Source organism: Lutra lutra, chromosome 1, assembly GCF_902655055.1.
Source record: "Lutra lutra chromosome 1, mLutLut1.2, whole genome shotgun sequence".
Classification (NCBI taxonomy): domain Eukaryota; kingdom Metazoa; phylum Chordata; class Mammalia; order Carnivora; family Mustelidae; genus Lutra; species Lutra lutra.
Genome location: NC_062278.1, coordinates 83,573,601 through 83,587,399, shown reverse-complemented (window position 1 = coordinate 83,587,399; position 13,799 = coordinate 83,573,601). Strand labels below are relative to the sequence as shown.

At 38.4% G+C, this 13,799-nt stretch overlaps 1 protein-coding gene across 7 annotated transcripts in view; it reads left to right on the top strand.

Moving 5' to 3' along the window:
• VEPH1 (ventricular zone expressed PH domain containing 1) overlaps window positions 1-13,138 on the top strand; it is a 254,978-nt gene extending 241,840 nt beyond the window's left edge. For 3 of the 7 annotated variants that reach the window (XM_047728859.1, XM_047728860.1, XM_047728858.1), the window contains exon 14: window positions 1,606-3,192. In XM_047728859.1, coding sequence (XP_047584815.1) covers window positions 1,606-1,842 — 237 coding nt within the window. In that variant the 3' untranslated portion in view covers window positions 1,843-3,192. The other 4 variants (XR_007127157.1, XM_047728863.1, XM_047728862.1 and 1 more) reach the window with 4 other exon arrangements.
• The last annotated feature ends 661 nt before the right edge of the window (window positions 13,139-13,799 follow it).

The window sequence follows — 13,799 nt, the reverse complement described above, 5'->3', positions numbered from 1 at the left end:
TCAAACTTTATTCTGTCTATTCCCTAAAAGAATCTTGAAAATCTGTGTAATATCTTGCCACATTTTAAGTTTATCATAAGTTTAAATAGTTGCACAAACTGTAATTTCTGTAGAATTGAAAATATTATCATTTTGAAATAAAAAGTTCATACCTCTCCTTTAAGTATAACCATTGGAAAAAGATACCGTAGCAATTCACACCTAATACCATCCATTAAAAAAATACATAAATTAGTTCATCTTTTTTTATTATGTTCAATTAGCCAGCATATAGTACATCATTCATTTCTGATATAGTGTTCAACGATTCATTATTGAGTATAACTCCCAGTGCTCATCACAACATCTGCTCTCTTTAATAACCATCGCAATGCTTACATGGTATCATTTTCTTTGAAATCATATTGTTTTCTACCTAACCCACAGTATTTTATCCTGATCATCCAATCATTTTTCACTGCAATGAAACTATGTATATAAATTGAAATTTAATTATTTTAATAATTTGTGACTATCAATCTCTAAATGTTAAGATTTTTCATTATTATTATCTTAAAATTAATTATAATTTTAATTTATAGTCATAAGTATAACACCAAATGCAATAAATAGTTACTAAACATTAAAAAGGGAAATGCTATTGGAAATGCACCTCTTGATATAGTAGCTGGGGAGTGATTGTGTTGCTTTGTTTGAAGGACACTTCCTTAGCATCAATATTTTGAGTTGATCTTTCCAGTTCTTTGATCCTCAAGAGATTTTTCCAAGTTGGACGATACACCATGGTAACTTTGGGATGAGTGAGAAGGTTGCCTTTCCATTGCAGAATGAAAGGAGAGTGGGTTGTACAGGGGGCATGGGAAAGGAGAGTTGGCCAGATCCTCAAGCACAGGCACGTCTTCCAGGAGACAAATATATTCAGGGATGTTAAAGACATTTCTGTAAAGAAGTATTTGATCTTTTGAAACTACTCATACTAGCCCATTGGGATGACCCTCATGTTGTAGTTGTGATCTGTAAGCGTCTGTTTTGATGCCAGAAAAATGTAAATCATTAAGTATTCTTTCACTTAATGTTTGCAGACAAATCATTCAGATTTGTCTGAATCCTCCAGAGCTCCACTGTGTCTCAAAACAGTTTGATCTGCTTAAACATTAGGACCCTGTTTATTCAATTAATACACCTTTCTCAGAAATAACACAAAGGAAAATTCAATTTCATACTTCCCAAATTATTTCAGATTCTGAGTTAATAGTACTCCAATTGTACTATTGCATTTTGCTCTATTGATAGTGTTGATACCAATCAAACATGACATAAAATCAAAGAAGTATGAATTAGACATTTTCCCAAATCCCATTGAATAATAATTTCTTATAAATTGGCCATCTTGTGCCAACTTAATATACTGCAACGTAGGACCAATTGCTCACTCCCTCCATTGTTCTAATGAATGACTCACTGAGGCCTTAGCAATCAAAATAACAAAGGCTATGAACCATTTGCAGTGAAAGGATTCTGATCTTAGAAAATTCTCCAGTTGCCAGAGATCTTTTCATACTCTGGAAGCCAGCTCATGTTCTCTCCTTCCCATATGCATTTCAGAAAGATGATCCTGATGACTCCCCAATAGAACTCAGCAAAGTACAGAGTGTGAAAGTTGTGGCCAGGAAACGCAAGGACCGCTCCCTCCCTCGAGCTTTTGAAATCTTCACAGACAATAAAACCTATGTTTTCAAGGCCAAGGATGAGAAGAATGCAGAAGAGTGGCTCCAGTGCATCAATGTGGCAGTTGCCCAAGCAAAAGAGAGGGAAAGTAGAGAAGTAACCACATATCTGTAGGGATTTGCAAGCCGACCTCACACTCACTGATTGCATACAATGGGCATTGCACTATCATTGCCAAAGTTAAGAAAAAGAGATAAATTCACCAAGTCACACTGTGTTTTTCTAAGTACCAGTGGAATTGTTTTCCCTAAGAAGCAGGACCTAAAAGTGGCGGGATTCTTACGCATTTCATATTCTAATGGTGCCTGCATTAACTCTAGAACATCTGTGTGACCCTACAGGAAAAGGAGCTACAAATGGTATGGGGCAGAAAGGGGAGAGTTGGGGATCTAGGAGGCTCTGAAGATATGCCATTGTACGTTGTAAGAACACAACTCTACAAGATACCTGAAATACCTATCCTGAGGAAAGATTAAATACTTCTGATGAAAACCACAGTTTGCCAAAAGTATTAGAAGGAAAAAAAAAAAGCCCTATTGGGAAAAGTCAAAATATCAACCCTAAGGGAAAACATAGAACTTATTTATAGACATACAATTGTGTTTTTTCTTTCTAATGCAAATAAGGCTAACACATGGTAAAATGGCCCTCAAGTGAAAAAAGTTACATAATTAAATGTCTTTCAGACATTTATCTGATTATTCCATTTAGATTCATATAATATGATCTAAAATGTAGGTTCTTGGATATATCCTCTGCCCAAGGCAGTAAGTATAAGCTAGGATAGGCATAGAAAACCATTTTCACCATCTTCAAAATATGGGCCATTTCCATTAAAATTTGAGATGTTAAAGTTCTATACCTTTTTTCTTTACATTCAATCTTTTAATATCTCAAAATTACATTCAATGGTTTTCCCTTCACTCATATTTTTTTTAAAATTAAGCTGTGGCAGGCAGAATTATAGAATGATTCCCAATGGTCTACACTCTGACCCTCCCCTTGAATGTGGTGGAAATTGTAACTTGCTTCTAACTAATAAACTATGGAAGAAAGAATAGAACAGTCTCCCCCATGATTATGTTACATTACATGGCAAAGGTGAAGAGATTTCTGGTTCTTAATCAGATGACTTTGAACAAGTCAAAAGGATATGACACTGGGTGGGCCAGACGCCATCAGATGGGACTTTTTAAAAAGAGTGAACAAATCAGAGACTCTCTCTTCCACTGGCCTTGAATAAGCAAGCTGCCACAAGTTCTACAACTTCAAGGGAATGAATTTTGCCAAGAACCAGTAAGCTTGGAAGAGGATCCCAGCCCCAGCCAACACAGCTTTGCAAAACCTGAACAGAGGACCCAGCTAAGGTGTGCTTAAAGTCTGACCTAGAGTAATCTTGAGATAATAAATACATGCTGTTTAAAGCTACTAAGTGTGTGAAAATTTGTTCCATAGCAATAGATAATTCATACAAACACTAACTTAGTATACATATAAAGGGTCATTTTTTTCTTTTAAAATTTATTGACCATGTAGTCTAGTATAGAAACCTGGAAAAAAAAAAATCTAAGTAGTCAATATTCTTAATTCTACCTTGACTCTACTACCAACTCCCTAGGATAGGAAATATGTAAGAGGCCAAGTTTGAGGAGAGAAACATTTGGATTTTAGTATGTAAAGTTTGAGGGTATTGTGAATCACAAAAGGTATTACAAATTGGAAACAGTTCTGAAGGTCAAGGTTTTGCCTCACTGGATATATAGATGGTTACTAAATCTGTGGAGCTAGCTGAAGTTACTCAGGGAGAATAAGACAAAAGAACAAATAAGGGCTTCCTTGGGATACCCAACATTTAAACAGTGTGCCACTGGATTGGCCAGTCAGTGTTCAGAGATGTTATAAGCCAGGGAAAACAATGTCACAAACCCCAAAAATAAGGTTTCAGGAAGAAGGGAGAGATTAACAACGTAAAATCCTAGAGTAATCACTTAAGACAAAGAATGACTTTTGTAGTTAGGAAGCAATTTGTATCATTGGTAGGAACAATTTCATCAGAGTGTTGAAGTAAAAGTCAAATTCCAGTGGGTTGAAGAATCAGTAGGAGGTTAGGAGTTTAAAGCAATAATTGGATAATATTTTCAAAAAGTTAGAGCTAAGATACAGAAAAGTGGTTTGTTGTTTGTTTTAAAGATGTATTGGACTTAAGGGGGAAGAGTCTAACATACAGAAAGAAAGAAGAAAAATAACTTTGCTTGAGCACAGTTTCTAGAAGTGATGGAAAAGGATTAAAATTCATGCCACACCAATTTACAGAACAGCTAGCAAGCAACAGGTACCATGTTTGTCCTGGAGATACAAAAATACCCAGCTCCTCCCCTCAAAGAGTTTATAGGGTAGTGGGGGAGACAATCATAGACAACAAAAATTGAAATGCTAAGAGGCAAGTGCCTTGATAGAGGTTTGCCCCGGGGGCCTGTGGAAATGCAGGAGGAGGAAACCCTATAATTGACTTTGAACTCAACACATGGGCACCCTCACTCTTTCTCAAAGCTGTTAGAGAAGGGTCGTGTCCTAAAGAACTAAGTGAGAAGGTCATGGGCAGATGAGGAGAAAATGGTTTGTTGAGAGGACCATGCTGCAAAAGCACAGGAGGGAAAGTGAACAAAACTTGGTCCGTTTGCAAAACAGCAAGTCCTTATGTAAGATTGGAACATAAGGAGACCGTTGAGGAATGGTGCGGAATGATGCCAGAGAGGCTTACAGGGCCATAGCATAAAGGGCTGGGTTCTATGCTAAGGAATCTTAAAATGATAAAACACCATTAAAAGGTTTTAAGACTTGCATTTAGAGAAATAACTTTGATAGTGGTATAGAGACTGGATTGTAGGGATATAAAAAATTATATCAGGGAGATCATTTAGGAGGTTCTTGGAAGTGGTGAGGTCTAGTAGCAGAGGAGATAGAGGGGAATGGAAAGGCAGGAAAAATATTGAAATAGTAAAATGGACTGGACACTGGTGGAAGGATGGAGCCTAGGTACAGGAATGGGAAGGAAAGTGTCTCTGATGATCCTTGGGTGCTTTCTTGGGAAACTTGATGTATGATGGTAGCATTTTACTGAGAGAAAATTCCAAAACAATAGTTTAAGAGGTGAGCCCAATTGTAAAATCAATTTTAGTGTATACATTTAGAGTATAGATTGGTGATTCATCATGGACTGGAGAGACATCTCCAGTGATGAAGTCAGGCAGGAAAAGGCAAGATGATACAGTTGTAAATGAGTCTCTAAATATTATTTTGAAATCTAACAGCCCATTCTTAAGAATCTCTTGAGTAAACCTCGCTGTTAATTAGAAAAAACTGGTAAAAGACCAATAGAATATCAAATAACACTTCATTAGTTATTAATAATTTAAACCTAACAATGTGCTCAAACATTTTATAGCAGAGAAAATTACAATAACACTCAACCTGGTTGCATACCGATTCTGTTTTCACTGAATGCTTGTCCTAGGAAAGAAGAGAATGGCCCTACTAGCTCAATTTGGAAGAAATGAATTATCTTTGTTACTTGTTACAAAGACCTTGTGATTTAATTAACCGGATACCTCTAGTTTAGAATGCAAATCGCAGAGCCTTTAAACCAAATCTAGAAAGAAAGAAATGTATGAAGAGTGAATAATGATCTTCCTGGTTTCATTCCACGAGGTAGTAGCAATTCCAAATGCAAGCAAATTCTCCTAGGTTTAGAATCAGACAAGAATCCCAGACTGGTTGGTTTCCCACTGATATTTCTGGCAATTCCACCCCTGTTGCCAGCTAGCTTACCACAGACTGGCCTTTCCCAAGAGGGCCGCAGTTCCTGATCCTGATCTAAGAAGAAACCACTTTTTAAAACATGTTTAAACCTTTAAAAATGTTGGGATGAATACAATTATAATCATGGTTAGAAATTCAAGTGGTTTTCATTTTCATTTTATTTTGGTTCTTTTTTTCCCTCTCAGATAGCTGTGGAAACAAACGTTTATATGTGAGACTCTCATCTGGTTATTTCTTGAGAATCTGGAGTTCGGTAAAAATAAATGTTCAATACTTTTCTAACATGAGTTTTCTGAAAAATCCTTGGCTGGTGATATTTAGAGACATTTATTGGGTTATCCCCAATTCACCTATTTTCTGTAGGCACTTTTGGATCTATTATTGTAACTTTATTCTCAGGCATAAATGAAGAGTACCCAGTTGAAAAACTACCTTTGAGAGATTTATGTTTAAATTTAAAGGTAAATTTACATTTACATATTGCCTTTAGGAAACCATTGCAAGATGATTTAAGAGAACATGTGAGGAGTATTCGTGGTACACTGCAGAGAAGTCAAAACCAAAAGGACCCTAGGCAAGATTTTAAATCTGAGGCTTAAAAGCCCAAGCCAGGATTTCCAGTCCCAAAATCTAAGTTTTTAGATGAACAACTAAGAAAAACCCAAAATTTCATCTTGTTCCTGAATAGCTCCAGTTTATAGGCCTCTTGGGACCATTCCTCCCCAAAGTTGCTTCTGAAGGACAGAGGAGTTGAGAAATCAGGGTGACTTCTACCAAGGCAGTGAAGGCTAGAGAAGGTGTCACAGGCTCTGGTAATGGGCACATGAAGATTCAAGTCCTAGTTCTACCAAAACTAAATGACCAACCTGAATAAATGACTCATCTCTCATCTCTAGGTTGAGGATAATGACACTGATGGAGAAGAATTGGTGCAAGGCTTAAATGTCAAGTACAAACATCCAGTAGAGAACCTTTAATTGAATAGGTACTTGATGGCACGTTATTTCTTACAGAACAGCAAGAGAGGAAAAAATCCTACAAATGAAATTATGATGCCATGTCTTAATAATAGTCTAATCAGTGGTGTTTTACTTCCAAATGTCTTTTACATATTCTGAGAGTTTGGGCAGTTTCTTCTGACTTTGGGTACCTTGAGTGATGTGTGATAGGTCATTCTTTTGTATCTATTTCAGCAACAAAATGAAACTAGGCCTTCTCTACATGTTTATACCTTCCTTCATTGGGTAAAATATTTAGTGGCTACATTGTAAGACATAGGGACCTGCTGTGATGGCTCTTTGGTTCCCAAATATCACAATTCATTCCACTCTTTTTTTGCTTCTCTGTGTACCCGGTAACTTTTTGTTTCAAAGTCAAATCATAATTTTTAGGACATACTAAACAGCAATCAATACATATAGTGTCGACCATACAGGTAATTCATTTGAAATGACAACACGAAGAACTGGGACCAAGTTTGAATGACACCTGATCACATTCATTCCTAGTAGATGACAACTGCCAAATGCCACTGAATATAAGACACCTCCCGGTTTCAGAACTGAAAGTATGGGAGAAAAATTTTTAAGTAAATGAGTGAAAGTAAGTATTAATTTAAGAGTTCTATGCGGATTTGTTTCATAGTAATCAAAACTGTATGTAAACGTTTTTGTGAACAATAAAGCATATTGCATATATAAGAAATTTTTAAATTTTTTAAATGGTTAAAATGCATTCAATGCATCCATTCTCAAAGGTATGGGATCAGCCATTTCTGTGAATGCTTACCTTCTGTATTACCAGGGTTCTCCTGAGAAGTAAAAACAACAGGATATATAGAGATAGATATGTAAGAGGAGATTTATTATAGGAATTGTCTCATGTGTTTAGAGAGGGTGAGAAATCGCAATCTCTCATCTGCAAGCTGGTGACCCAGGAGAGCCAGTGGTGTAATTCAGTCCAAGTTGAGAGGCCTGGGAACCAGGGAGGTACTGGTGTTAGTCCTAGAGTTTGAAGTCCAGAGGCAGAAGAAGATGGACATCCAGCTCAAGAAGAGAGAAAGAATCCTCCCTTCCTTTGACATTTTGTTCCAATCAGGCCCCCAATGGATTGGATGATGTCTACCCTCATTGGTGAGGGTGAATCTCTTTACTCAGTCTAATGATTCAAAAATGCTGATGTCATCCAGAAACATCCTCAGAGACACACCCAGAAATAATATTTTACCAGCTATCTGGACATCCCTTTGGCCAGTCAAGCTGACACATAAAATTAACCATCATACACTCTCTTTTGATGGAAAAAAAGATGGTTAATATCCACACACAAGCCATTTCCCAATGCCTCTGTATCTGCCTTTCCATGTTCTCCTTTATGCAAATTCTCTTTTTTTGGCAGGGAAGCTAATAGGGAATGGGCCAAGGTGGCAGGAGTGAGGGTGAGGACACTGGTGTGTCTTTTACCCATTGTCACAAATTGGAGAGCCTGGAGGTGAAATTAGGATGGTGTCTAAGGAGAAATTCCAGACCACATAGGAGAATTTCCAGAAGAGGCCCTCAGGGTCAACCACACCAGAGACAAAATGAGGGAAGCAGGGCCTCAAGCCAAGTTGGCAGCTGGGGAACCAGGGAAGAGTAGAGGGAGCACAGGGCAGAGCAGATGGAAATGATGAAGTCTGTAGGACATTTAACAGAGCACGCTAATTCCCAGGGCTGCCTGTTCTCCGGTACTTGCCCAGGCGAGGAGGGTTCTCTTCAATGTGCTTTGATGAGACAGGTCTTTACCTCCCCATTTGTTTTCCTATTACCAGGTTATGTAAGGCCCTATAGCCATGTACTTGGCAGAACAGGCGACTAGCTCCCCCAGAGGCTTTAGGGAGCCTGGGTCGCACCATGAGATTCTAGCCTTGCAGAGCACTTTGCATATGGACATTCTTCTCATTCTATACCCCCAACCCAGCACATATTGAACTTGTCTACTTCAAAGAAAAACTTTCTGAGGGTATGGAGAGGGGGAGCTGGAAATCCTAGAACTTCCTTAAGCATTTTTCTGTAAGATGATAATCTGACACATTGTGTTTACATGATTCCTTATGGCTTTGTGGGCAAACCTTTTTAGAATCTTGCGTCCAATAGAAAGAAAATGCATTTCCTCCTTCGATCAATAAAATAATTAGAATTCACTTTGATACTGAGTACCTGGAAGAGTTATAAAGAAGTCAAATAATGTAAAAATAGAAAATATTCATAACAAGTGACAGACTCATTTGTTCATTAGAATAACAATGCTCCTGAAGATCTCACTGGAAACTAAGGAGGAGGGGGTGGTAATAACAGTGACTTCTCATTTTTCCCTTTTGAATTCCTCTTTGCCTTGTTTTGTTCTTGGACCATCAGTCTACTCACGTCAGTGATGTCCATAGTACACCTTGATACACATGTACACACATATATTCTTTTACACTGGTGTGATGACAACACAATGGTTTTCATGCATGCATTATAAAGATCAATCTTATTTCATTATCTCAAATTTCTTTCTCTCTCTCTCTCTCTCGTCTCTGTTTATCTGTCTAGGCTGGGATTTCATGTCATCAGAAGGCCTTTATGTGAGTTCCACTGTTTTCTGGGCAGAGATTCACTTCTACACACCAGATTTCCTCTGGGAGTATTCTGTTCCCTTTTAATTCTGAACTATTGTAATATGGAGGAAATGGTCTAAATACCCTTTCTCTTGAGAGTGAAAAACAATGGTCCTGTTTGCCAAACTAGCCTATAAACTCACAAATCAGAATGGAGCCCATCTTTTTAATTTAACCAAAACCACAGTTTGGAAATGTCTCTTTTTAAAAATTAGCCATTAAATATAATACTTAAGGTATGTGTGATTCAAGTGCTGACTTGAGAACATTTTAATCAGGATTCACTCAAACAATTCAGAGAGATACCTTACACTTCACACAAACACCTCTCACCCACATATTCATGCTCTTGCCATCACTAACTCCTGCTGTATATCAGCCTCAGTGGAATACAGATCAAATTCCACTGCAGCTGATCCTGTCATGGTGAGGTTCCAATGTGAGGAAATACTGGAAGCCTGGAAGGCAGCCAAGCACACTAGACCAAGTTCTTCCAAGAAAGGGGACTCAGCATCTATCATTCAGGTAATAGTGTATGATGGGCTGGGGTGCCTGAGGAGCTCAGTTGGTTAAGCCTCCAAGACTCTTGGTTTCAGAGTCCTGAAACCGAGCCCCAAGTCAGGCTCCATGCTCAGCTTGGAGTCTGCTTGAGATTTCTCCCCTCTCACTCCCCTCCTGCTTCTTCCCCTGTTTGTAGTCTCTCTCTTTCTCAAATAAATAAATAAATAAAGATTTGGGGGTGGGAAACAGTATCATGGGCTATTGGAGTCAGAAGAATCTTAGGGCATGTGAGCTCCAATCTCCCCCTTCCCAATGGAGAGGTCCCTTCATTGGCAGGTGTCATTCCTGGCTGTTCAAACACTCTTAGGGACAGAGAGCCCATTGCCTTGTCACATGCCCATATCTTTATAAAGTAGTTTTTGTCTGATTTAGTTATTGAATTTACTTATTTACTGCATATGAAACCAATACAGTATTGTAGAAAAAGTTAGAAAACACAAGAAGACTATCAAAATATAGTAACAATTACCCATAATCCCAGAACCCAAACACATTCAATAGAATTATTCAGATATGATTTCTGTTATGTTATTTTTATTAGTATTAGCTTTTGGGAAAAATTCTGCCTTTCCCTAATTTTTAACCTTAAGTCCTGCTTCTCTCCCCTGCAGCAACACAAAATGTCTGTTCCCTCTGCCCCACCCTCTAACAATCCTTCAAACAATTAGATTCAGGCATTCATTTAACAAATATTTAGAGCATCCAATATATGCCAGATACTATGGTAGGGCATCAGGGCTCAAAGATGACTAATACATTGTCCATTCCTTTAAGAAACTCAGTAAATAAATATATATTTATCCAGTAGGTAAATCAAAACATAAAGCACCTCCTATGTCCTGGACTATGGATTAGGAATGCTGAGATGATCAGGTGTCCCAGCCTTTGTGCAATTTATATCCTAGTAGAAGAAAAAGATGCTGAAGTCTTTCCTTAATCAACTATGAAATTGCCATGTGACCAGTACTACAAAGAAACACAGTAGATGAGATCCATGAAATGAGACATGTGACCTAGTCAGGGATTTAGGGACAGTCAATCTGAGATCTGAAAAAGAAACAGGAGTTCTTTATCTGTGGAAGAGGTGGAGAAAAAGCAGACAAGAAAGAACACAATGAGAGAAGATCCCAGGAAGAAAAGGTACACAGCCCATCAGAGAAATCAAAACAGGCCGCTGTGTCCAAAAAACAGCAGCAGAGAGAGGAAAACTGATGAGGGTAGTGAGGCTGGGGAGGCAGACAAGTCATGCAGGCCCAGAGAGGGAGCTATTGACAGGTTAGAACAGAGTGACACAATTAGATCAGCATTTAGTAGTAGTAGTATCATTATTATTATTACTGGAATATAACTAACATGCAATGTTATATTCGTCTTGGGTTTATAACACATTGATTACAATGATTCTTTACATTTCTCAGTGTTCACCACAGATATGTTGTCATCATCTGTTGCCATGCAATGTTATTACAGTATTATTAACTATAGTCCCTATGCTGTAATTTTCATCTCTGTGGTTTGTTGATTTCATAACTGGAAGTTTGTACCTCTAATCCTCTTTTTCATTTTGAAAGAGCATTCTAGCTGCTGTGTCAAGAATGCAACCCATTCCATTGGGAAAGCAAGAATAGAAACTGAGAAAAGGAGGTTATTAAGATAGGACAGGCAAGAGAGGTATTGAGAGCTTGAAAGGAGGGAGGGGCACCAGAAATGGAGAGAAATGGAAGGCCAGAGAGATATTTAAGAAAAAATATTGCAGGACTTGGTGACAGATAGGAAGCACCCTTGGGATTCTGGCACCGGTGGGTTGGTGGCAGCACTGTTTATGAGAACACCAAAGAGGGTGAGGTTTGAGGGGAAGCCTTGTCAGCAGAGAAAGTATCACAGAGCTGTGATGTAGGGGCCATGGCAGAGACAGAGTGGGAAGCAGATGGCCCTGCCTGGAGGGAGTCATCAAACCCTCCACTGAAGAGGTGATGATATTCTGGGTCTTAAAGAAGGAATCCACTCTTCTTTTTCACATTCATACTTTTTCAGTCGAAGAAGTCTTAGGGAAGAGCATATGCAAAGATTCAGGATCAAAGTTAAGGTAAGAGACAACATCAATGGGTGAGGATGAGAACAAGGATCACTCATTTCTATCTGCTTATTTTATTTGTGCCCAGTTCCAAAAATTATCTATCATTCTTTTAAAATATATTCTAGATTTAAAAAATAAGTGAGTATCTTAATCCATTCAGGCTGTTATAACAAATTACTCCAGAATGGGTGGCTCATAAACAAAAGAAATTTCTTTCTCATAGTCCTGGAGGCTAGGAAGTCCAAAATCAAGGTGCCAGCAGATTTGGTGTCTAGTTCATAGATGGTGTCTTCTTGCTGTGTTCTTACATTACAGAAGGGATGAAGGGATGAAGGATCTCTCTGGGGTCTCTTATGTAAAGATACTAATCCAATTCATGAAGGCTCTGCCCTCATGACCTAATCACCTCCCAAAGGTCTCACCTCCAAATGCCATACTTTGGAGACTGGGTTTCAACATGTGAATTTGGGGGGACACAAATATTCAGACTATAGCACTGATGTACCACCAACGCCCCCTGGAATGAAGAATTTGGTCCTCTAGCTGCAAGGAGTACTTTTGGTAAATACCCTTTTGCTGTCATTCCCTTCAAGAATTGCCTCAGCATGCCCAATGTCACAACTCTAACCAGAGCATTTGACAATCTAATGAATGGTTGCTGGAGGAATATAAAGATGTGGCTACTCGTGCTCAATTTGGGACAACCCTGGGGGCCATTCTAGCTTCAGAGCTCCCTTTGAGGTATTCTGAGGCTATTATTGGGACTGTATCCAAGCTCAACTTCTTCCCCTCCCCAATCTTGATTCCTCTTCACTCCCTTCCATAAGTGTTGATTTTAAAGGGACTCCTTAAGAAACATTCTGCACCTTAAATTCCATCTCAGAGTCTGCTTCCCACAAAGTCCAACCATATTGAAAGTAAGTAAAGGCATAGGACAAAAGGAAACAAGACAAGAAGAATAGTCACCAGAATGAGGTAAGTAGGTAACATGAGGTCCCACTCACTCATGCATGCCATGAGGTTCCACTCACTCGCAAAAGGTAGGTAACGTTCAGAGCTGACTCTGTCTTTTCGTGCAAGCAAATTTAAGGGAGATGTTCAGTCAGATTTATGTCACAATTTCCCAGACTAAATATAAACCAGTTACCCAAAGGAAGAAAATATTCCCAAAACTAACACCCAAGAAATTTTTCCCATAGGGCCTCACAAAGAGAAACTGTAATATATCAACAATGGCCTCCACTTCTTGCTAAAAAAGTCTCCAGAGGCAAGGGAAACAAAAGCAAAGATGAACTATTGGGACTTCATCAAGATAAAAAGTTTTTGCACAGCAAAGGAAATAATCAACAAAACACTAAAGGCACCCTATGAAATGGGAGAAGATATTCGCAGATGACATGTCAGATAAAGGACTAGTATCCAAAATCCAAGAAGAACTTATCAAACTCAACACCCAAGTAACAAAAAATTCAATCAAGAAATAGGCAGGAGACATGAACAGACATTTCTGCAAAGAAGACATCCAAATGGCCAACAGACACATGAAAAAAATCTCAACATTACTCAGCATCAGGGAAATACAAATCAAAACCACAGTGAAATACTACCTCACACCAGTCAGAATGGCTAAAATTAACAACTCGGAAAACAACAGATGTTGAGCATGCGGAGAAAAGGGAACCCTCCTACACTGTTGATGGGAATGCAAACTGCTGCAGCCACTCTGGAAAACAGTGTGGAGGTTCCTCAAAAATTTAAAAATAGAGCTACGCTATGATCCAACAATTGCACTTCTAGGTATTTTTCCAAAGGGTACAAAAATAGTGATTTGAAGGGGCACATGCACTCCAACATTTGTTAGCAGCAATGTCCACAATAGTCAAACTATGGAAAGAGCCCAGATGTCCATCGACAGATGAATGGATAAAGAAGATATGAGATATAGATATAGATATAGATATATAGATATAGAAA